This window comes from Platichthys flesus, chromosome 22 (genome assembly GCF_949316205.1).
Source record: "Platichthys flesus chromosome 22, fPlaFle2.1, whole genome shotgun sequence".
In the NCBI taxonomy this organism is placed as follows: domain Eukaryota; kingdom Metazoa; phylum Chordata; class Actinopteri; order Pleuronectiformes; family Pleuronectidae; genus Platichthys; species Platichthys flesus.
In genome coordinates this window covers 11,645,993-11,670,734 of record NC_084966.1, presented here as the reverse complement: position 1 = coordinate 11,670,734, position 24,742 = coordinate 11,645,993, and the positions used below count along the sequence as shown (strand labels likewise).

Here is a 24,742-nt window from a genome sequence, read left to right as displayed (position 1 = left end):
ATCAAATTATCTAAGGATATGATCTTTGAATTGATTTGAACAGTGTTAGGTAATATATATATTATATATAATTATCAATAATAACAATAATAAAACAAATATCTATTCATTCTGCACTTCTCTCATTTGGATTTCAAATCACTGTGTTCCTTGTAAACATATGTCATAATTACTCATCCTATATATCTGATGTATTTTGTTTTTCAGCCCCCTGGTATTTAATGAAATTAGTGTTAGCATTATTAGTATTCTTGTTTTCAATCTTTATTCTTACTCTTACTTTTCTTATTCGTCCTCATTTGCCTCTCTGTGTTCTGTCTTTTCCTTATTGGTGTTACTTTTTCCATTAATTCCATGTCTGTTTCAGATCCTGGCGACATAGACGTTGCCTAGGGATGTTCAGCGATATCGCCATTACTTTATATACCATACTTTTTAAAGAGTCTGCCTTAGTTGTTATATTTATCGTTTTACCTCGTGTCTTTCCTTGCTAAATAGAAAAGTGACAGCTGCTTAGAAAAATGACAATTCCAGCCTCACATCATGTAACCATACTGTGCTGTAGTAACCTCAGGCAGCCAACAGATGGAGCTGCTCTCCAAATGATGTGAACCTGAGAAAAGTCCACTACCAGAAGAACTCTCTTCCATGTTCTGTTCCGAAGCTTTGGTTTCCAGTAGCTCAGCTTCTCCTGCTTTATTGCAGCTACTTGTTTGAGTCATAGAAATGAGCTCTGTAGCTGCATCAACTTGATCAGTGTCTGTCATTAAACTAAAGTGTTGGTGAACTGTCATCAGACACTGCAACACCAACAGAGGGAAAGTCACAAAGTTACATTTACTAACAGGGAGTAGAGAGTTTTTCCAGGTGATGTTTTTCTCAGCTTTGTGATTTAAACACCAAGTAAATGTTTCAGCTTATAATTAAAATATACTATCTCAAGACCAACATTACAACCTTCGCTCACCTGATGAGGCCACAGCTATTTGAGTTCACTGAAGAAGACTCTGAGAAGTCGTCGAAAGCTCAGCAAACAAGTGGAGGTCTTGGTTGAACTGATCCAGAGTCCTGCTCCTCTGGGGAAAAAGAGTAAACTTCAGTGCTCAACACGTTTATTGAGGAATCCAAACCATTCAGATGGTGACAGAGCTCCATGCACTGTCACACCAGAAGAATCACAGGAGAAAATGTATACAATAATAATAATGATGATGGCTGAGTTCCATTTAGCTGCTCCACTTCAATGGTCCTGGTGTTCTGAATGCTGGATAACTGTTATGTGTACTGGGGCACTTTAATACAACAGAGGACCTGGTCAATGTTTTGGATGAAAACCTGTCTCATGTGAAACACGTCTATAATCCCACATGTGACCGGACACACAGCACCTAACTTTTAAAAGCAGATTTTACAGATTAAGCAAAGGTACCAGAGTGATTGTTTATGACTATCTTATGAGAGTTTGTAAGATGTTTAACCAATAGCTATCTTTACTTCTCACCCTATATTTGCATAATGACAAATGTAAAGAGCGTTCAAATTGCATTAAATCTGTTCTACCCACACTAGTTTCTATTTCATTAGGAAGATAGTATGTGTTGTTTTTGCATTCATACCGTCCATCATGAGAGATGTATGCCATGGATCCATGAACCTTAGACGTACTGAAATTTGAAGTGTGTATCTTTTATATTTAAACTTCCAAATGAGTGATGGTTTCCTCACCAGATGACACAAACATCTGACACAGAATTAACCATACCAATGAATACATATTGAATGCTAGTGGCCTGCAGAGGGTGGTGAAAACTGCCCAACACATCACTGGTTCCTCACTCTCCACCATTGAGGCTCTCCAGAGCAAGAGATGTCTGCGGGGGCTCGCAGCATTGTCAAGGGCAGCTCACACCCCAGCCACAGACTGTTTGCCCACCTCCCTTCTGGGAGACGCTACAGGTTCCTCCGTTCCCGGACCAGCAGGTCCAGGAACAGCTTCATCCCTGTGGCTGTCACCCTGCTAAACTCTGCACCACAGTAAAAGCAGCTGCCCCGCACCACACACAGCTCCTCCAGTGACTATACTTCCCTCCTCCACCCTGGCTTGGACTGCCACCCACCGTCCTCCAACCATTAAACATTTGCACTAGACTGCTACTTATTTTTTTTGTTTACTACTGTATAATCCCACCAAGAGTGTATTCATATTCATATATATTGATCTTGCTCATAGTATATTCATCGTTCTTATATAATAAAATACCTCTTAATACTGCTCTATTCCATATATATTTATTACTGTACATATCTTATGTATTTACAAATTTTACTTCACATTTTCCGTTTTTTTAAATTTGCACATTACTCTGCACTTTTACTGCCTTTATTGCACTTCTGGTTATATATAAGCACTTCTACTGTGCAATGAGATTAAAGTTGAATCTAATATAATCTAAAAATGACTTGTGCGTGTGCTTTAAATTGATGGGTGATATGAGGAGTTTTGTTCTTCAGAGGTGAGTGTGTGGCTCTTAAAAGAGCCTTTGTGTCGTTGGTTTCCAGCAGCTTTGCTTTACTTGGACTTGGGGGCCTTCTCGGTCTTCTTGGGCAGAAGAACAGCCTGGATGTTGGGCAGCACGCCGCCCTGAGCGATGGTCACTCCGCCCAGGAGTTTGTTGAGCTCCTCGTCGTTGCGGACGGCCAGCTGCAGGTGGCGGGGGATGATACGGCTCTTCTTGTTGTCGCGGGCGGCGTTTCCAGCCAGCTCCAGGATCTCAGCGGTGAGGTACTCCAGCACAGCCGCCAGGTAGACGGGGGCGCCGGCACCAACGCGATGTGCGTAGTTGCCTTTACGCAGCAGTCTGTGAACACGACCGACGGGGAACTGGAGCCCAGCGCGGGAAGAGCGAGTCTTTGCCTTCGCTCTGGCCTTTCCGCCGGTTTTGCCTCTGCCTGACATTATGGATGGAGATTGTTTCCTAACACACGTCAAAAGAAACTGCGGTGGAGAGCATGATCACTCCCCTATATATACGCGGATCGCGCGGGACGGTTCATGCCAGACCAACCAGAATAGAAGCCTCTAGCAGAGCAGCGGGGGATGGTCGACACTTTTGTCGAACAAGCAGACAGTACCCGAGGAGGAGCCTATCCCCGATCTGAAGCAGCGTCACCAATTCAGGGCTGGCTTCGCGGTTTAAAAGCAGAGGGTCTCTGTACAGCTTCACTCTTTCTCCCGATCGCAGAGAAAAGCAACAAAATGGCAAGAACCAAGCAGACCGCCCGTAAATCCACCGGAGGCAAAGCCCCCAGGAAGCAGCTGGCCACCAAGGCTGCGCGTAAGAGCGCTCCGGCCACCGGCGGCGTGAAGAAGCCTCACCGTTACAGGCCCGGTACCGTGGCTCTGAGAGAGATCCGTCGCTACCAGAAATCGACGGAGCTGCTGATCCGCAAGCTGCCCTTCCAGCGCCTGGTGAGAGAAATCGCTCAGGACTTCAAGACCGACCTGCGCTTCCAGAGCTCCGCTGTCATGGCTCTGCAGGAGGCCAGCGAGGCCTACCTGGTCGGCCTGTTTGAGGACACCAACCTGTGCGCCATCCACGCCAAGAGGGTTACCATCATGCCCAAGGACATCCAGCTGGCCCGCCGCATCCGCGGAGAGAGAGCTTAAACTGCTGCTGCTCCACTGACCATAACAACGGCTCTTTTAAGAGCCACTTCACTGTACTCAAGACAAAACTCCTTTGTTGCCCTGCTCGTTATAGACCGTTAATACATATAATACACTAAAGAATTGACTTCCGAGTTCAAAGTTCATATCACCATTGAAGTATAATAAATTAATTACTTTCTGTAAAGTAACTAAAGTATGTTAAAGGATATCTTTCGACAGATTTAAATATGTATCTATTCTAGTTTTAAAACATTAACTGAACAGCAAAAAGAGAGTAGCATTTCATAATACTACATGAAGACAAGTTTACAGTAAAATATTTGTTACATTATTAGCTCTGCAAATAATACACGTTGGAAAGTATGCAAGCTAAGACCTGGCCTGCTATAAATCGAATCATTAATATTGCTACTTCACTTCACCTTAATCCAAACCATGGTCAGAGCTGCAATGAAATAAAGTATTTATTTGAAATGAGATGACCTAGCCTTTTCTGAGAAACCGATCTACTCGGTACAAACATTTATTAAACAGCACAAGTTCTGTAAAATGTTGTCCCTGGTAAAACACTCCAACTGTTTGGAAAGACAAACGTCCCCCAGGGATTGGAGCTCATATACACAGCCGTGAACATAATTGTTAAGATTAAGATCCATTTATTTACTAGTCCCAAACACATGCACAGACATACAAAGGCACACTCATACAGGTAGGGAAATTTAATCTTTGCCCTTGACAGAGCACTGAGTGAACATGTGTGGCGCTCGGGGAGCAGATGTTGGGGGAGTAAGGTGCCTTTGTTAAGGGGCACTAGACAGGGTAGGGAGACTCTTGGATTTTTGGACAGATCAATCCAGGTGCGTCTTTTTGTTGTCTCTCCGTGGAGTCGACCCAGAGACCTTCTCTGCCCATAATCCAAGTTTCTGCCACTAGACCACCGCCTCTCCCCGTTGTAACAGTTGCAGTACAGTCATTCATCAACAGGACATTTATACCCCACTGATATAGACTCGGAGGGAAAAGATGAAGTACTACTGAATGCTGTAAAGACATGTCACTAGTATCAGGCTGCTATCCTCTCACTGCAATTACATTCGCATTGATGCATCTTATAAAACAGAAACATTGATTTCCAAGGAAACCATATCATTGTCCTTTCCCCACTCATTTCTCTCCTAAAAAAGTTCAAAAGCACCACAGCTCCACCAAAACCTGTTTCCCAGCTGCTTCAAATGTTTGTTCAGAAAAACTGGGTGAAAAAAAGCACCTACTGATGATCCCTTCGTAATAAAATCAAGTAATTGTGCAGGCAGCAAACACTCTGCTGAAGGCCGAGGCTCCTGGTGAAGTTGAGCCAGACTTCCTATCAGAGTCAATATTCACTTCAAGCAAGGATTAAATTAATATTGTGGCACATTTCTCTCATTTCACGCAAAAAGTCAACAGGTTGTATCATTTAGTTTGTAGAATATGTTTTTTGCTTTACTGGAATATGCTTTGTCTCTGCTGTCTGATGTGGTAAATACCAACTTTGGCTTTTCACATTAACACTAGGAGAGATGTTTGTGTATATTATTTTCATCATTATTTGTATAAAATAATCATTAAAACATGAAAAATGTTTTTGAAAAACTATTTGTCTGGTGAGTGTTAGATCTCAGTCAACCTGTCCATGTGTTACCAAACAAATATTCATATTAAAAATGAAGGCTTTAGTGTCAACAAACACACTGTTTCCAGAATGTACACACTTGTGAAGTATTTGAAAGTGTTTTTGTAGATTGCTGTGGGTAAATAGTAGCATGTCAAAATATTATTTTAACCATTCAAAAATACCTTATTAATGTAGTACTTCATGAAAAACTTGAAATTTACCATTAAATTGCATTTTTTTCTGTCATCATTTATTTAAAATTATACTTATTACAATTTGAGGATAACAGGAGGGCTAAGGGAGAAAAAATATTTGTTTGACCACTGTTTTACACTCAATACTCAGAGTAGTAAGCACACAAGGTATATTTGTCAAGATTGATAATACTGTAAACTACTTTAGAGAATGAGATCCTCTGACCTTCAGGTCACAGCCATGTCTCGGCAACCACACATGACTGTGTTGTTCCTCAATGTCCTCTGACTTTGAGGAACAATGACTTCATACGCTTCTTTAACTATTCCAATTATAACCACCAGGGGGGAAAAAGCACCTCATGAACAACCCAGATCACTGATTTGAGAAAGGACAACACGCCCTGCAGTGGAAAACTGCAATTGGATTTAAAAACAATTATTTTCAAATGTAGAGATTATGCAGGATATCTCTCTTCAATTGTATTAACAATGTTATATTATCAGTTAAAAGTGGCTGTTTAAATATTGATGGACATCTCGGTAGAGTCAGGACAGTTTGTCTCTATAGAGAAAGTGTGTGGCTCTTAAAAGAGCCGTTGGTTTGAGGTCTCCGCAGAGTGGTTTACTTGGAACTGGTGTATTTGGTCACGGCCTTGGTGCCCTCAGACACGGCGTGTTTAGCCAGCTCCCCGGGCAGCAGCAGGCGGACGGCGGTCTGAATCTCCCTGGAGGTGATGGTGGAGCGCTTGTTGTAATGAGCCAGACGAGAGGCCTCACCGGCGATGCGCTCGAAGATGTCGCTCACGAAGGAGTTCATGATGCCCATGGCCTTGGAGGAGATCCCAGTGTCGGGGTGGACCTGCTTCAGCACCTTGTACACGTAGATGGCGTAGCTCTCCTTCCTGGACTTTCTCCTCTTCTTTCCGCCCTTACCGGGGGCCTTCGCCACCGCTTTCTTGGAGCCCTTCTTGGGCGCGGGCTTCGCTACGTCAGGCATTGTCACGAGATTTTTTCGTTCAAATGAATACAGACGTTGCTGGCCAGGCTGTATTTGAACATATCACATGTAAATCATTGTGTGCCGTTCCCTCTCTGTCATTGGCTGAATGTGGAGTGCCAGTGTAACAGCACGGGGGAGTGTCTCCATGTTCATGAGGCCATTATTCTGCTGCCGACAGAGGTTGAACTGTTCAGCTCAACTGGAACATTTGGGGTGTTGAGAACTTTAAGATGTCCCTGAAACTTATTAGGATTTATGTTAGTATCACATAAGTATCATTAAAAACAATCTAAACCAAAGCAACCTGATAAATGCACAGCTCTAAATGATAGAATATGTGGGAAATATGTAGCCCTGACACGGTGACTTTTGGTGACTTTTGGTCTAATGGTCACAGTGAAACACACAGTCAGTTCAACTTCAGGTTCATCGACCTGTCCATTTAGGAAGCCCAAGTGATTGTGAATGAATTTCACCGGTTTTGGTGCAAATGAAAGTGACAATAAGTGCAATAAAGAGGCAAAGGCAAGACCACAACAGAAAGGGAACAGTTTTATACGTGCTGGCCATTGACATTGGCTCTCTCCTCATCCTTCCCGACTGAATCTTCTGAAGTTTCGTGCTCTGCTAGTGTCCGTGTCACTACCTGTAGCATGAGGCGGTGCCTGAAGTACTTTCAGGTAGCAGAGATAATCTAGCTCCTCCAGGATAGAACATCCAAACGTGCAGGAGCAAGAAGGTTTGTTGTGTGCCGTAGAAGAGCATCAACCCATCAGCAGAACCGGTATCGTCTCCTTTGTGCGTGGAAAATATACAGGTGTAGCTGGCCACTGGGGAACCGCCCTGCCAAAGAAAAGAAGGGAAAAAGATGATTGTGATAAATTTGGCACGTGTTTATTATAATCGTCATTATTTGTAAATTATTAAATTAGACAAATTCTATAGAAACGTGGTCCTGCCTGCTGCCTCTGAATAGTATAGTCCAATTAGCTTCAACGTCACGACCTGTTTAATAGAGTACAGGGAGATTTCAGCCGGTTAAAAGTCGCCAACATCACTCTGATAGACTTTCATAATAACACGTTGTCTTTCAAAGTGCAGGCACTGCAATCCCAGACAGCACACACTCACAGAGGCCCTGGGGGCCCCACTTACTCGCTCAGAACAACACAGTGATACGTGAGGAGCGTTACCATGAACAATCTGGTAGGGGACTTTGTTGAAGAACAGTGGACACAACATCTGATTACACATCCAATCAAGTGCTGTGTTTTATTTGAGTGTATTGCAATCGTGTCTCCATTAGCCAGTGAGTAAGTCAGTAGGTCAGTCAGTCAGGGTCCAGAAGGCTTCAGTGTAAGGCCCTTACCAAACTCCCGAGGTACGAGGGAACGTCAGTGTCTAACGGACGCTGTGGTGTGCACGTAGAGGACCACTCGTGTGTTCTTCATAGCAGCAAATGAAGCTATGTGAATTTAGATATGCACTTAATGGCTGTGTGTCTGTGTGTATATATTTATGTGTGCGTTCGGATATGTGTGTGAGTGTCTGTGTATTCATGTTAATGTCTGTTTGTTAACCTATTTGAATTAAAATACAAGTCAGATAATGTAAGTAACATGATGAATTTATTTAACTTGGCCAACATTTCTTTTTTCTTGTCTCGCCACTCTCCCCACGTGCTTGACTGAAAGATAGAATGAGTAATGTCCACTTCACATCCTTAAATTGTGGTCAGATTGTTGTTTATTTTATAGTGATGCTGTTACAGGGGGTGACTTATTTTCACCTACGCCTCAACATCCGTTCAAAGCAACAAACTGGTGAGGTGCAGCACCTAATCAAACAGCTCTGTCCCTGGTCCTTTTTAATTACACTCTGATATTTAACTTAGTGTTCAACTGATCAAGTTGATGAAGCTACAGAGCTCATTTTCAAAACTCAGAACAGATCAGAATCTGCAATAAAACAGGAGAAGCTGAGCTACTGGAAAACAAAGCTTCTGACAGGTCATGTAGGAGAGTTCAACTGGTAGTGGACGTTGTTCCAGTTCACATATCTGGAGAGCAGTTCTATCTGTTGGCTGCCTGGTGTTACTACAGTATATATACACACATACATGTGTATAAAGAGATAACAGTTTAATATAAACTGTTTTTTATGGTCACTTCTACGTTTAGAAATTAAAGAGGAAACTACGATTAGTAATTGTTATGTGATGTTTTGAACGACTTGTTTTTGAGCAGAGGATGTGAGCTCTCATTGACTCGGTGTGTGGCTCTTAAAAGAGCCGTTGTGTTGTTGAGCTGTTGGAAAGTGAGTTTATCCGCCGAAGCCGTAGAGAGTGCGGCCCTGTCTCTTCAGAGCATACACCACGTCCATGGCGGTGACGGTCTTCCTCTTGGCGTGCTCGGTGTAGGTGACAGCATCGCGGATCACGTTCTCCAGGAAAACCTTCAACACGCCGCGGGTCTCCTCGTAGATCAGACCGGAGATACGCTTCACTCCGCCACGGCGAGCCAGGCGGCGGATGGCGGGCTTGGTAATGCCCTGGATGTTATCACGGAGAACTTTGCGGTGACGCTTTGCGCCTCCTTTACCGAGCCCCTTTCCTCCCTTTCCTCGTCCAGACATCTTTCTTCAGTAAGATGAGATCTAGTCAATGCACTGCTACGCGAAAACACAGCTAGTCATAGCCAGAATGAGGACCTATTAGAAGACAGAGGCAGCCCTCTTCCTCCTCTGTGGATTCTCATGGCCGCTGATAAATACGTCTATGGTGCGCTAGCGCCTCCACAGGTGTGGATGTAGGACGGCAGATATTAAAGTCTGACACTTTCTCAGTTTTGTGTAGCAGTAGGACTGTAGCACGTTTCCATCAAGTAGGAATAGTGCCGGTGAAAAAGGCTTGGTTAGAAATAAGAGTATCATTAGGACTGATTGTGGAAGTACTTAGTCAAAGTATGAATATTGAGCAGCCTTGAATGAAAAACAATGGTCACACAAAGACTCAGCTCACAATGTCTCACTTAGCCCTCCTGTTAGTCTCACATTGAAATAGTTTATCCTTTGAGTCCTTTGGACCCCAGCTATTAAAACCCTCCATAACATTATTGGAATAAAAATTGTAACCTAAGTGACCAAGTATGTAACCAAGTATGGTTTGTGTGTTTGTTAACTACTTAAATAGCTTTTAATCTAAAACACAACCCCCAACCAAACGTGTTAGTGCAGTGTCCAGCAGTGTAAGCACTTGATGCTTGTGTGGAACTGTTTTTGAAAGTGTTATGGACATTTATTATAAGTCCGGGCTGACAGTGTGACTATGTTCACCTTTCATTTTGCATCATTGGATACTGACCAGTTTTAAAAGCACCTCATGTATGCTTGAAAGTGATGTTGATTACAATCTGACATTCTGCTGGATTCTGTTTTACTATATTCATCTGGTTTTGTTTGCAGATATGGACATTGAATAAAATGGTCATGGTTTTGTGGGGGCATCCTTAACATTGTATTTTCATCCCCCGTAACCTGTAGCCGTCCACAGCGACGGGGAGCTTGTCAACATGTTGGTTTATCCCGAATATGAGAAGAGCCGGTCTGGTCTAATTTCAACAAGTATTTACTAATATGACGCCTTGTGAGTCTTCAGTAAGCATGCACCATCTCCAGACAAAACAACGCCTTGCCTATCTGCCCTCCTGAAGCTGGGCCAGCTGCATGAACTCTGTGTGGAAGCTAAGGGAGGTATGCTTTAATATAAAAAGTTAAGTATGAGAACAAGTAAAAGTACAGCGTAATGAATGTCACAGATTCAAAGTTCTCACAGTAGGCCTTATTAGACAGCTGCAAGTTTGAACAGCGATGTGACGCACACACATTTGAACCAGCTTCCACATTAACACTAAGCAGCAAAGGTTACTAAAAGTCACCGTGTGAGGGCTACATATTTCCCACATATTCTTCCCAAACTGCCCCTACCCCCACCCCCGTCTAACAAACTGCTTTTGTTTAAAGTTGACTTTCAGAGCCATCTCCACAGACACGCACACATGCATAGTATAGATTTCAGTCTTAACAAGCTCAACAAACTTCTGGGCACAGTGACCATCTCTCAAATTTGTCTTTGCTATCGTACCTTTGATTCATGATTTAAAAACGATGAGATCAACAACAACACTGTTATTTTGGTTATGCCATGGGCTTGGATGGGGTTGAGTGAAGGTTTTTTTTTTTTTTTTTAATCATTGTTAGCATTTAAAGCATTATGTGTAATAGTGTTTTTATATAAAGTAATATGTAATTAAAGTCTGTTTGAATGGTTAAAATGACATGTATACATTCTACAATGTACACAAACACTTTCACATACTGCACACTTGTGTACATTCTGGATAAACACAGACTTTGTTGACACTAAGGCCTTAAATTGTAATATGAATGTGTTATTGGCTATAACAGTCTGAGAAGACTTGATCTTTAGACCAGTAGGTAACATATTGACAGGTTAACAGAGAGTTCTCACACACGGGTCAAATCGTTTTTCAGAAACGTTTGTCATGTTTAAATGATTATTTTACACAAATAATAATGATCATAATATACAAAAACATGTATCCCAGTGTTACTATGATGAGCAAAAGTTTGTATTTACTAAGTAGAGAAATTCTCAAACTAATTTACAGCTTAAACATTTTCTGGAAATTAAATGATGTAACCTGTTTACTTTTGGTGTTAAATGAGAGAAATGTGCCCCAATATTAATTTAATCCTTGCTTGAGGTGAATATTGACAAATTCAACATGGATATGAAATGTAGCCCTACTTCTATAATGACTCTCAAGCTTCCTCAGGATGAAAAATTCACGGCTCTGATAGGAAGTCTGGCTCAACTTCACCAGGAGCCTCGGCCATCAGCGGTGTGTTTGCTGCCTGCACAATTACTTGACTTTATTACTAAGAGATCCTCAACAGGTGCTTGTTTTCACTCGGTGTCTCTGAACAAACATGTGGAGCAGCTAGGAAACGGGTTTTGGTGGAGCTGTGGTGCTTTTGAACTCATTTTAGGAGAGAAACTAGTGGGAAAAGCCGCTGAGCAGCGCTGCTCACCGCGGTGAACGGGTCGTGTTCGGGGGCTCCACCGACCAAATGCAGAGAGCATCAGAGCTCTTCATGACTTCAACATGAAGACAAATAAGTCCGCTACCTGCTTCCTCACTGTCAGCCTCCAGCACCGCTCACCCACTGAGTTTTTACTCGTTTATCAGTGAAGAGAAAACACAAGTGTCTGTGCGTTCACACTGTACACGGGAGCCACGGCTCGATTGAGTCTCCACGGTTCTCATGGTGTGTTCAAGTACCGCCTCCCGATCAGGACTCTTCATCAGTCCTGTAACTCACTCCGTTAGTTCGTCGTTGATCTAAACGCAAAGAGAAAGATGGCAGAAGCCGCTCCAGCTCCAGCACCAGCCGCCGCCAAGGTTAAAGCGGCCAAGAAGAAGGTCGTGAAACCGAAGACCGCCGGCCCCAGCGTCAGTGAGCTCATCGTGAAGGCCGTGTCCGCGTCCAAGGAACGCAGTGGCGCGTCCGTGTCCGCCCTCAAGAAGGCTCTGGCTGCCGGAGGCTACGATGTGGAGAAGAACAATTCCCGCGTCAACACCACCATCAAGAAGCTGGTTGTCAGCGGGACCCTGGTCCAGACCAAGGGAACCGGGGCCACCGGCTCGTTCAAGATGAGCAAGAAAGAGGCAGTGAAGAAGGCCGCTCCCAAAGCCAAGAAGCCCGCCGCCAAGAAACCCGCAGTGGCTAAAAAGCCCAAGTCGGCGGGAGCCATGAAGCCAGCAGCCGCTAAAAAGTCCCCGAAGAAGGCGGCTAAACCAGCAGCGGCCAAGAAGCCCACCAAGAGCCCCAAGAAAATGGCGAAGAGCCCCAAGAAAGTGGCGAAGACTCCCAAGAAGGTGGCGAAGAGCCCCAAGAAGGTGGTGAAAAAGGCGCCTGCTGCCAAGAAGTCCCCCGCGAAGAAGGTCGCCAAACCCAAAGCGAAGAAGACAGCAGCCAAGAAGAAGTGAGCTGTCCTCACTGTGAAACATGTCCATCCTGGTAAAAGGCTCTTTTAAGAGCCACACACGTCTTTCCACAAAGAGCTGTTTCCTCATCATTCATCACCACTGTCCATAAATATGTAGAGACAGAGTTCTTAACTACAGGGAGTCTAGATAGATTGAGCAATATTAGATGTCATCTTACAATGTTCAGATTAAGAAGTTAGTAAATATAAAAACATCAAATATTATAAAACATGGCTTTAAACTCTGTGAAGGAGTAGCCTACTCCTATCTACACACATGCATCATGTAACATGATGTTCAGCAATATCGTCATTACTTCATATACCATACGTTTTAAACATTAGAAATATAATTAGGAAACAGACACTGATTATTCTGCACTTTGTGTAGATTTTTTGTTTTTTTATGAACACCAGAAGAATCTCAATCCTGTAATTCTGAATGCTGAGATGGCGAGCAGAACCCAGACCGTGGATGCAGTGTGGCCAACTGTATGATCCAGATTGAACCTGATCGTTTATCCAGAAGACATCAGACCCCAGTACTGCCCGTCAGGTAGACAGGTAGTACTGAGTTTAGAGACATAAAGACCCGGACCAGAACGGAACCAGTGAATCTTCAAGCACACACTACACTGGGAACTGAATATATACACACACATTGAAAGGACAGTTATTTTATGAGAATACATCATTTATTGTGTTTGTATTATGTTATACTGTTTTATATTGTGATTGTTTGGTTGATTTTTTCAATAAATTGGTAATTTGTTCAACTAGTTCTTTGACATAAACTAGTACTCAATGATAATATATATATATATATATATATATATATATATATATATTATTGTTGATACTAGATACTAGAACCACTTATCTGGGTCTAGTATTAGAAAAAAGCACTAAATATCGACATCAATTCCTATATATATATATATATATATATATATATATATATATATATATATATATATGTATATAATATAAATAATAACAATAACAATAATAAACACATATTTCTTATAATTACCCTGATGGTAATAGGTTATTTCATCTCTTTTATATGTAAGTCAATCTTACGTGCTGTTCTTTCATATTTAGTCAATTGTACCTGTTGCTCCTTTATAAGTAAGTCAAATAATCAAATAGCCTATGGTATCAAAGGAGCCAATTATCTATGTGACATGACAGCATCATAGGATCAAATTATCTAAGGATATGATCTTTGAATTGATTTGAACAGTGTTAGGTAATATATATATTACATATAATTATCAATAATAACAATAATAAAACAAATATTTCACAATCACTCTCACTCCTCCTTTTCTTACTATAGCAGCTCCCCTCATGTTCCCATCTCCATTGTTTGTATACACATCTCCCATCTATTCATTCTGCACTTCTCTCATTTGGATTTCAAATCACTGTGTTCCTTGTAAACATATGTCATAATTACTCATCCTATATATCTGATGTATTTTGTTTTTCAGCCCCCTGGTATTTAATGAAATTAGTGTTAGCATTATTAGTATTCTTGTTTTCAATCTTTATTCTTACTCTTACTTTTCTTATTCATCCTCATTTGCCTCTCTGTGTTCTGTCTTTTCCTTATTGGTGTTACTTTTTCCATTAATTCCATGTCTGTTTCAGATCCTGGCGACATAGACGTTGCCTAGGGATGTTCAGCGATATCGCCATTACTTTATATACCATACTTTTTAAAGAGTCTGCCTTAGTTGTTATATTTATCGTTTTACCTCGTGTCTTTCCTTGCTAAATAGAAAAGTGACAGCTGCTTAGAAAAATGACAATTCCAGCCTCACATCATGTAACCATACTGTGCTGTAGTAACCTCAGGCAGCCAACAGATGGAGCTGCTCTCCAAATGATGTGAACCTGAGTAAAGTCCACTACCAGAAGAACTCTCTTCCATGTTCTGTCCGAAGCTTTGTTTTCCAGTAGCTCAGCTTCTCCTGCTTTATTGCAGCTACTTGTTTGAGTCATAGAAATGAGCTCTGTAGCTGCATCAACTTGATCAGTGTCTGTCATTAAACTAAAGTATTGGTGAACTGTCATCAGACACTGCAACACCAACAGAGGGAAAGTCACAAAGTTACATTTACTAACAGGGAGTAGAGAGTTTTTCCAGGTGATGTTTTGCTCAGCTTTATGATTTAAACACCAAGTAAATGTTTCAGCTTATAATTAAAATATACTATCTCAAGACCAACATTACAACCTTCGCTCACCTGATGAGGCCACAGCTATTTGAGGTCACTGAAGAAGACTCTGAGAAGTCGTCGAAAGCTCAGCAAACAAGTGGAGGTCTTGGTTGAACTGATCCAGAGTCCTGCTCCTCTGGGGAAAAAGAGTAAACTTCAGTGCTCAACACGTTTATTGAGGAATCCAAACCATTCAGATGGTGACAGAGCTCCATGCACTGTCACACCAGAAGAATCACAGGAGAAAATGTATACAATAATAATAATGATGGCTGAGTTCCATTTAGCTGCTCCACTTCAATGGTCCTGGTGTTGTGAATGCTGGATAACTGTCATGTGTACTGGGGCACTTTAATACAACAGAGGACCTGGTCAATGTTTTGAATGAAAACCTGTCTCATGTGAAACACGTCTATAATCCCACAAGTGACCGGACACACAGCACCTAACTTTTAAAAGCAGATTTTACAGATTAAGCAAAGGTACCAGAGTGATTGTTTCTGACTACATTACTATCTTATGATAGTTTGTAAGATGTTTAACCAATAGCTCTCTTTACTTCTCACCCTATATTTGCAGAATGACAAATGTAAAGAGCGTTAAAATTGCATTAAATCTGTTCTACCCACACTAGTTTCTATTTCATTGGGAAGATAGTATGTGTTGTTTTTGCATTCATACCGTCCATCATGAGAGATGTATGCCATGGATCCATGAACCTTAGACGTACTGAAATTTGAAGTGTGTATCTTTTATATTTAAACTTCCATATGAGTGATGGTTTCCTCACCAGGTGACACAAACATCTGACACAGAATGAACCATACCAATGAATACATATTGAATGCTAGTGGCCTGCAGAGGGTGGTGAAAACTGCCCAACACATCACTGGTTCCTCACTCCCCACCATTGAGGCTGTCCAGAGCAAGAGATGTCTGCGAGGGCTCGCAGCATTGTCAAGGGCAGCTCACAACCCAGCCACAGACTGTTTGCCCACCTCCCTTCTGGGAGACGCTACAGGGTCCTCCGTTCCCGGACCAGCAGGTCCAGGAACAGCTTCATCCCTGTGGCTGTCACCCTGCTAAACTCTGCACCACAGTAAAAGCAGCTGCCCCGCACCACACACAGCTCCTCCAGTGACTATACTTCCCTCCTCCACCCTGGCTTGGACTGCCACCCACCGTCCTCCAACCATTAAACATTTGCACTAGACTGCTACTTATTTTTTTTGTTTACTACTGTATAATCCCACCAATAGTGTATTCATATTCATATATATTGATCTTGCTCATAGTATATTCATCGTTCTTATATAATAAAATACCTCTTAACACTGCTCTATTCCATATATATTTATTACTGTACATATCTTATGTATTTACAAATTTTACTTCACATTTTCCGTTTTTTTAAATTTGCACATTACTCTGCACTTTTACTGCCTTTATTGCACTTCTGGTTATATATAAGCACTTCTACTGTGCAATGAGATTAAAGTTGAATCTAATATAATCTAAAAATGACTTGTGCGTGTGCTTTAAATTGATGGGTGATATGAGGAGTTTTGTTCTTCAGAGGTGAGTGTGTGGCTCTTAAAAGAGCCTTTGTGTCGTTGGTTTCCAGCAGCTTTGCTTTACTTGGACTTGGGGGCCTTCTCGGTCTTCTTGGGCAGAAGAACAGCCTGGATGTTGGGCAGCACGCCGCCCTGAGCGATGGTCACTCCGCCCAGGAGTTTGTTGAGCTCCTCGTCGTTGCGGACGGCCAGCTGCAGGTGGCGGGGGATGATACGGCTCTTCTTGTTGTCGCGGGCGGCGTTTCCAGCCAGCTCCAGGATCTCAGCGGTGAGGTACTCCAGCACAGCCGCCAGGTAGACGGGGGCGCCGGCACCAACGCGATGTGCGTAGTTGCCTTTACGCAGCAGTCTGTGAACACGACCGACGGGGAACTGGAGCCCAGCGCGGGAAGAGCGAGTCTTTGCCTTCGCTCTGGCCTTTCCGCCGGTTTTGCCTCTGCCTGACATTATGGATGGAGATTGTTTCCTAACACACGTCAAAAGAAACTGCGGTGGAGAGCATGATCACTCCCCTATATATACGCGGATCGCGCGGGACGGTTCATGCCAGACCAACCAGAATAGAAGCCTCTAGCAGAGCAGCGGGGGATGGTCGACACTTTTGTCGAACAAGCAGACAGTACCCGAGGAGGAGCCTATCCCCGATCTGAAGCAGCGTCACCAATTCAGGGCTGGCTTCGCGGTTTAAAAGCAGAGTGTCTCTCTACAGCTTCACTCTTTCTCCCGATCGCAGAGAAAAGCAACAAAATGGCAAGAACCAAGCAGACCGCCCGTAAATCCACCGGAGGCAAAGCCCCCAGGAAGCAGCTGGCCACCAAGGCTGCGCGTAAGAGCGCCCCGGCCACCGGCGGCGTGAAGAAGCCTCACCGTTACAGGCCCGGCACCGTGGCTCTGAGAGAGATCCGTCGCTACCAGAAATCGACGGAGCTGCTGATCCGCAAGCTGCCCTTCCAGCGCCTGGTGAGAGAAATCGCTCAGGACTTCAAGACCGACCTGCGCTTCCAGAGCTCCGCTGTCATGGCTCTGCAGGAGGCCAGCGAGGCCTACCTGGTCGGCCTGTTTGAGGACACCAACCTGTGCGCCATCCACGCCAAGAGGGTTACCATCATGCCCAAGGACATCCAGCTGGCCCGCCGCATCCGCGGAGAGAGAGCTTAAACTGCTGCTGCTCCACTGACCATAACAACGGCTCTTTTAAGAGCCACTTCACTGTACTCAAGACAAAACTCCTTTGTTGCCCTGCTCGTTATAGACCGTTAATACATATAATACACTAAAGAATTGACTTCAGAGTTCAAAGTTCATATCACCATTGAAGTATAATAAATGAATTACTTTCTGTAAAGTAACTAAAGTATGTTAAAGGATATCTTTCAACAGATTTAAATATGTATCTATTCTAGTTTTACAACATTAACTGAACAGCAAAAAGAGAGTAGCATTTCATAATACTACATGAAGACAAGTTTACAGTAAAATATTTGTTACATTATTAGCTCTGCAAATAATACACGTTGGAAAGTATGCAAGCTAAGACCTGGCCTGCTATAAATCTAATCATTAATATTGCTACTTCACTTCACCTTAATCCAAACCATGGTCAGAGCTGCAATGAAATAAAGTATTTATTTGAAATGAGATGACCTAGCCTTTTCTGAGAAACCGATCTACTCGGTACAAACATTTATTAAACAGCACAAGTTATTTAAAATGTTGTCCCTGGTAAAACACTCCAACTGTTTGGAAAGACAAACGTCCCCCAGGGATTGGAGCTCATATACACAGCCGTGAACATAATTGTTAAGATTAAGATTCATTTATTTACTAGTCCCAAACACATGCACAGACATACAAAGGCACACTCATGCAGGTAGGGAAATTTAATCTTTGCCCTTGACAGAGCACTGAGTGAACATGTGTGGCGCTCGGGGAGCAGATGTTGGGGGAGTAAGGTGCCTTTGTTAAGGGGCACTAGACAGGGTAGGGAGACTCTTGGATTTTTGGACAGATCAATCCAGGTGCGTCTTTTTGTTGTCTCTCCGTGGAGTCGACCCAGAGACCTTCTCTGCCCATAATCCAAGTTTCTGCCACTAGACCACCGCCTCTCCCCGTTGTAACAGTTGCAGTACAGTCATTCATCAACAGGACATTTATACCCCACTGATATAGACTCGGAGGGAAAAGATGAAGTACTACTGAATGCTGTAAAGACATGTCACTAGTATCAGGCTGCTATCCTCTCACTGCAATTACATTCGCATTGATGCATCTTACAAACAGAAACATTGATTTCCAAGGAAACCATATCATTGTCCTTTCCCCACTCATTTCTCTCCTAAAAAAGTTCAAAAGCACCACAGCTCCACCAAAACCCGTTTCCCAGCTGCTTCAAATGTTTGTTCAGAAAAACTGGGTGAAAAGAAGCACCTACTGATGATCCCTTCGTAAAAAAATCAAGTAATTGTGCAGGCAGCAAACACTCTGCTGAAGGCCGAGGCTCCTGGTGAAGTTGAGCCAGACTTCCTATCAGAGTCAATATTCACTTCAAGCAAGGATTAAATTAATATTGTGGCACATTTCTCTCATTTCACGCAAAAAGTCAACAGGTTGTATCATTTAGTTTGTAGAATATGTTTTTTGCTTTACTGGAATATGCTTTGTCTCTGCTGTCTGATGTAGTAAATACCAACTTTGGCTTTTCACATTAACACTAGGAGAGATGTTTGTGTATTTTATTTTCATCATTATTTGTATAAAATAATCATTAAAACATGAAAAATGTTTTTGAAAAACTATTTGTCTGGTGAGTGTTAGATCTCAGTCAACCTGTCCATGTGTTACCAAACAAATATTCATATTAAAAATGAAGGCTTTAGTGTCAACAAACACACTGTTTCCAGAATGTACACACTTGTGAAGTATTTGAAAGTGTTTTTGTAGATTGCTGTGGGTAAATAGTAGCATGTCAAAATATTATTTTAACCATTCAAAAATACCTTATTAATGTAGTACTTCATGAAAAACTTGAAATTTACCATTAAATTGCATTTTTTTCTGTCATCATTTATTTAAAATGATACTTATTACAATTTGAGGATAACAGGAGGGCTAAGGGAGAAAAAATATTTGTTTGACCACTGTTTTACACTCAATACTCACAGAGTAGTAAGCACACAAGGTATATTTGTCAAGATTGATAATACTGTAAACTACTTTAGAGAATGAATTCCTCTGACCTTCAGGTCACAGCCATGTCTCGGCAACCACACATGACTGTGTTGTTCCTCAATGTCCTCTGACTTTGAGGAACAATGACTTCATACGCTTCTTTAACTATTCCAATTATAACCACCAGGGGGGAAAAAGCACCTCATGAACAACCCAGATCACTGATTTGAGAAAGGACAACACGCCCTGCAGTGGAAAACTGCAATTGGATTTAAAAACAATTATTTTCAAATGTAGAGATTATGCAGGATATCTCTCTTCAATTGTATTAACAATGTTATATTATCAGTTAAAAGTGGCTGTTTAAATATTGATGGACATCTCGGTAGAGTCAGGACAGTTTGTCTCTATAGAGAAAGTGTGTGGCTCTTAAAAGAGCCGTTGGTTTGAGGTCTCCGCAGAGTGGTTTACTTGGAACTGGTGTATTTGGTCACGGCCTTGGTGCCCTCAGACACGGCGTGTTTAGCCAGCTCCCCGGGCAGCAGCAGGCGGACGGCGGTCTGAATCTCCCTGGAGGTGATGGTGGAGCGCTTGTTGTAATGAGCCAGACGAGAGGCCTCACCGGCGATGCGCTCGAAGATGTCGCTCACGAAGGAGTTCATGATGCCCATGGCCTTGGAGGAGATCCCAGTGTCGGGGTGGACCTGCTTCAGCACCTTGTACACGTAGATGGCGTAGCTCTCCTTCCTGGACTTTCTCCTCTTCTTTCCGCCCTTACCGGGGGCCTTCGCCACCGCTTTCTTGGAGCCCTTCTTGGGCGCGGGCTTCGCTACGTCAGGCATTGTCACGAGATTTTTTCGTTCAAATGAATACAGACGTTGCTGGCCAGGCTGTATTTGAACATATCACATGTAAATCATTGTGTGCCGTTCCCTCTCTGTCATTGGCTGAATGTGGAGTGCCAGTGTAACAGCACGGGGGAGTGTCTCCATGTTCATGAGGCCATTATTCTGCTGCCGACAGAGGTTGAACTGTTCAGCTCAACTGGAACATTTGGGGTGTTGAGAACTTTAAGATGTCCCTGAAACTTATTAGGATTTATGTTAGTATCACATAAGTATCATTAAAAACAATCTAAACCAAAGCAACCTGATAAATGCACAGCTCTAAATGATAGAATATGTGGGAAATATGTAGCCCTGACACGGTGACTTTTGGTGACTTTTGGTCTAAAGGTCACAGTGAAACACACAGTCAGTTCAACTTCAGGTTCATCGACCTGTCCATTTAGGAAGCCCAAGTGATTGTGAATGAATTTCACCGGTTTTGGTGCAAATGAAAGTGACAATAAGTGCAATAAAGAGGCAAAGGCAAGACCACAACAGAAAGGGAACAGTTTTATACGTGCTGGCCATTGACATTGGCTCTCTTCTCATCCTTCCCGACTGAATCTTCTGAAGTTTCGTGCTCTGCTAGTGTCCGTGTCACTACCTGTAGCATGAGGTGGTGCCTGAAGTACTTTCAGGTAGCAGAGATAATCTAGCTCCTCCAGGATAGAACATCCAAACGTGCAGGAGCAAGAAGGTTTGTTGTGTGCCGTAGAAGAGCATCAACCCATCAGCAGAACCGGTATCGTCTCCTTTGTGCGTGGAAAATATACAGGTGTAGCTGGCCACTGGGGAACCGCCCTGCCAAAGAAAAGAAGGGAAAAAGATGATTGTGATAAATTTGGCACGTGTTTATTATAATCGTCATTATTTGTAAATTATTAAATTAGACAAATTCTATAGAAACGTGGTCCTGCCTGCTGCCTCTGAATAGTATAGTCCAATTAGCTTCAACGTCACGACCTGTTTAATAGAGTACAGGGAGATTTCAGCCGGTTAAAAGTCGCCAACATCACTCTGATAGACTTTCATAATAACACGTTGTCTTTCAAAGTGCAGACACTGCAATCCCAGACAGCACACACTCACAGAGGCCCTGGGGGCCCCACTTACTCGCTCAGAACAACACAGTGATACGTGAGGAGCGTTACGTAATGTAACATGATGAATTTATTTAACTTGGCCAACATTTCTATTTTCTTGTCTCGCCACTCTCCCCACGTGCTTGACTGAAAGATGGAATGAGTAATGTCCACTTCACTTCCTTAAATTGTGGTCAGATTGTTGTTTATTTTATAGTTATGCTGTTACAGGGGGTGACTCATTTTCACCTACGCCTCAACATCCGTTCAAAGCAACAAACTGGTGAGGTGCAGCACCTAATCAAACAGCTCTGTCCCTGGTCCTTTTTAATTACACTCTGATATTTAACTTAGTGTTCAACTGATCAAGTTGATGCAGCTACAGAGCTCATTTTCAAAACTCAGAACAGATCAGAATCGGCAATAAAACAGGAGAAGCTGAGCTACTGGAAAACAAAGCTTCTGACAGGACATGTAGGAGAGTTCAACTGGTAGTGGACGTTGTTCCAGTTCACATATCTGGAGAGCAGTTCTATCTGTTGGCTGCCTGGTGTTACTACAGTATATATACACACACACATATACATGTGTATAAAGAGATAACAGTTTAATATAAACTGTTTTTAAGGGTCACTTCAACGTTTAGAAATTAAAGAGGAAACTACGATTAGTAATTGTTATGTGATGTTTTGATATTAAATAACTTTGAAATCTTGACATTGTAAGACATCTACTCGGAGAACGACTTGTTGTTGAGCAGAGGATGTGAGCTCTCATTGACTCGGTGTGTGGCTCTTAAAAGAGCCGTTGTGTTGTTGAGCTGTTGGAAAGTGAGTTTATCCGCCGAAGCCGTAGAGAGTGCGGCCCTGTCTCTTCAGAGCATACACCACGTCCATGGCGGTGACGGTCTTCCTCTTGGCGTGCTCGGTGTAGGTGACAGCATCGCGGATCACGTTCTCCAGGAAAACCTTCAACACGCCGCGGGTCTCCTCGTAGATCAGACCGGAGATACGCTTCACTCCGCCACGGCGAGCCAGGCGGCGGATGGCGGGCTTGGTAATGCCCTGGATGTTATCACGGAGAACTTTGCGGTGACGCTTTGCGCCTCCTTTACCGAGCCCCTTTCCTCCCTTTCCTCGTCCAGACATCTTTCTTCAGTAAGATGAGATCTAGTCAATGCACTGCTACGCGAAAACACAGCTAGTCATAGCCAGAATGAGGACCTATTAGAAGACAGAGGCAGCCGTCTTCCTCCTCTGTGGATTCTCATGGCCGCTGATAAATACGTCTATGGTGCGCTAGCGCCTCCACAGGTGTGGATGTAGGACGGCAGATATTAAAGTCTGACACTTTCTCAGTTTTGTGTAGCAGTAGGACTGTAGCACGTTTCCATCAAGTAGGAATAGTGCCGGTGAAAAAGGCTTGGTTAGAAATAAGAGTATCATTAGGACTGATTGTGGAAGTACTTGGTCAAAGTATGAATATTGAGCAGCCTTGAATGAAAAACAATGGTCACACAAAGACTCAGCTCACGATGTCTCACTTAGCCCTCCTGTTAGCCTCACATTTAAATAGTTTATACTTTGAGTCCTTTGGACCCCAGCTATTAAAACCCTCCATAACATTATTGGAATAAAAATTGTAACCTAAGTGACCAAGTATGTAACCAAGTATGGTTTGTGTGTTTGTTAACTACTTAAATAGCTTTTAATCTAAAACACAACCCCCAACCAAACGTGTTAGTGCAGTGTCCAGCAGTGTAAGCACTTGATGCTTGTGTGGAACTGTTTTTGAAAGTGTTATGGACATTTATTATAAGTCCGGGCTGACAGTGTGACTATGTTCACCTTTCATTTTGCATCATTGGATACTGACCAGTTTTAAAAGCACCTCATGTATGCTTGAAAGTGTTGTTGATTACAATCTGACATTCTGCTGGATTCTGTTTTATTATATTCATCTGGTTTTGTTTGCAGATATGGACATTGAATAAAATGGTAATGGTTATGTGGGGGCATCCTTAACATTGTATTTTCATCCCCCGTAACCTGTAGCCGTCCACAACGACGGGGAGCTTGTCAACATGTTGGTTTATCCCGAATATGAGAAGAGCCGGTCTGGTCTAATTTCAACAAGTATTTACTAATATGACGCCTTGTGAGTCTTCAGTAAGCATGCACCATCTCCAGACAAAACAACGCCTTGCCTATCTGCCCTCCTGAAGCTGGGCCAGCTGCACGAACTCTGTGTGGAAGCTAAGGGAGGTATGCTTTAATATAAAAAGTTAAGTATGAGAACAAGTAAAAGTACAGCGTAATGAATGTCACAGATTCAAAGTTCTCACAGTAGGCCTTATTAGACAGCTGCAAGTTTGAACAGCGATGTGACGCACACACATTTGAACCAGCTTCCACATTAACACTAAGCAGCAAAGGTTACTAAAAGTCACCGTGTGAGGGCTACATATTTCCCACATATTCTTCCCAAACTGCCCCTACCCCCACCCCCGTCTAACAAACTGCTTTTGTTTAAAGTTGACTTTCAGAGCCATCTCCACAGACACGCACACATGCATAGTAAAGATTTCAGTCTTAACAAGCTCAACAAACTTCTGGGCAGAGTGACCATCTCTCAAATTTGTCTTTGCTATCGTACCTTTGATTCATGATTTAAAAACGATGAGATCAACAACAACACTGTTATTTTGGTTATGCCATGGGCTTGGATGGGGTTGAGTGAAGGTTTTTTTTTTTTTTTAATCATTGTTAGCATTTAAAGCATTATGTGTAATAGTGTTTTTATATAAAGTAATATGTAATTAAAGTCTGTTTGAATGGTTAAAATGACATGTTTACATTCTACAATGTACACAAACACTTTCACATACTGCACACTTGTGTACATTCTGGATAAACACAGAGTTTGTTGACACTAAGGCCTTAAATTGTAATATGAATGTGTTATTGGCTATAACAGTCTGAGAAGACTTGATCTTTAGACCAGTAGGTAACATATTGACAGGTTAACAGAGAGTTCTCACACACGGGTCAAATCGTTTTTCAGAAACGTTTGTCATGTTTAAATGATTATTTTACACAAATAATTATGATCATAATATACAAAAACATGTATCCCAGTGTTACTATGATGAGCAAAAGTTTGTATTTACTAAGTAGAGAAATTCTCAAACTAATTTACAGCTTAAACATTTT

At 42.5% G+C, this 24,742-nt stretch overlaps 6 protein-coding genes across 6 annotated transcripts; 2 read left to right on the top strand and 4 right to left on the bottom strand.

The window, feature by feature from the left end:
• Positions 1-2,569: 2,569 nt before the first annotated feature.
• On the bottom strand, positions 2,570-2,956 carry LOC133933507 (histone H2A-like). Its single transcript, XM_062380637.1, has one exon. The coding sequence runs from the start codon at positions 2,954-2,956 to the stop codon at positions 2,570-2,572; it is 387 nt and encodes a 128-aa protein (XP_062236621.1).
• A 300-nt stretch (positions 2,957-3,256) lies between these two features.
• On the top strand, positions 3,257-3,667 carry LOC133933486 (histone H3). Its single transcript, XM_062380616.1, has one exon. The coding sequence runs from the start codon at positions 3,257-3,259 to the stop codon at positions 3,665-3,667; it is 411 nt and encodes a 136-aa protein (XP_062236600.1).
• A 2,098-nt stretch (positions 3,668-5,765) lies between these two features.
• LOC133933545 (histone H2B-like) lies at positions 5,766-6,518 on the bottom strand. Its single transcript, XM_062380679.1, has one exon. It carries the CDS (start codon positions 6,516-6,518, stop codon positions 6,144-6,146), a length of 375 nt encoding a protein of 124 aa, XP_062236663.1. The 3' UTR covers positions 5,766-6,143.
• A 9,935-nt stretch (positions 6,519-16,453) lies between these two features.
• Positions 16,454-16,840, bottom strand: LOC133933502 (histone H2A-like). The gene has a single exon (XM_062380633.1). The coding sequence runs from the start codon at positions 16,838-16,840 to the stop codon at positions 16,454-16,456; it is 387 nt and encodes a 128-aa protein (XP_062236617.1).
• Positions 16,841-17,140: 300 nt separating this feature from the next.
• On the top strand, positions 17,141-17,551 carry LOC133933485 (histone H3). Its single transcript, XM_062380615.1, has one exon. It carries the CDS (start codon positions 17,141-17,143, stop codon positions 17,549-17,551), a length of 411 nt encoding a protein of 136 aa, XP_062236599.1.
• Positions 17,552-19,516: 1,965 nt separating this feature from the next.
• On the bottom strand, positions 19,517-20,403 carry LOC133933540 (histone H2B-like). Its single transcript, XM_062380673.1, has one exon. The coding sequence runs from the start codon at positions 20,401-20,403 to the stop codon at positions 20,029-20,031; it is 375 nt and encodes a 124-aa protein (XP_062236657.1). The 3' UTR covers positions 19,517-20,028.
• Positions 20,404-24,742: the final 4,339 nt, after the last annotated feature.

What these genes read in the sequence shown, in the direction of transcription:
- LOC133933545 (XM_062380679.1), bottom strand. Translation starts at nt 6,518, where the DNA reads ATGCCTGACGTAGCGAAGCCCGCGCCCAAGAAGGGCTCCAAGAAAGCG.
- LOC133933507 (XM_062380637.1), bottom strand. Translation starts at nt 2,956, where the DNA reads ATGTCAGGCAGAGGCAAAACCGGCGGAAAGGCCAGAGCGAAGGCAAAG.
- LOC133933502 (XM_062380633.1), bottom strand. Translation starts at nt 16,840, where the DNA reads ATGTCAGGCAGAGGCAAAACCGGCGGAAAGGCCAGAGCGAAGGCAAAG.
- LOC133933540 (XM_062380673.1), bottom strand. Translation starts at nt 20,403, where the DNA reads ATGCCTGACGTAGCGAAGCCCGCGCCCAAGAAGGGCTCCAAGAAAGCG.
- LOC133933486 (XM_062380616.1), top strand. Translation starts at nt 3,257, where the DNA reads ATGGCAAGAACCAAGCAGACCGCCCGTAAATCCACCGGAGGCAAAGCC.
- LOC133933485 (XM_062380615.1), top strand. Translation starts at nt 17,141, where the DNA reads ATGGCAAGAACCAAGCAGACCGCCCGTAAATCCACCGGAGGCAAAGCC.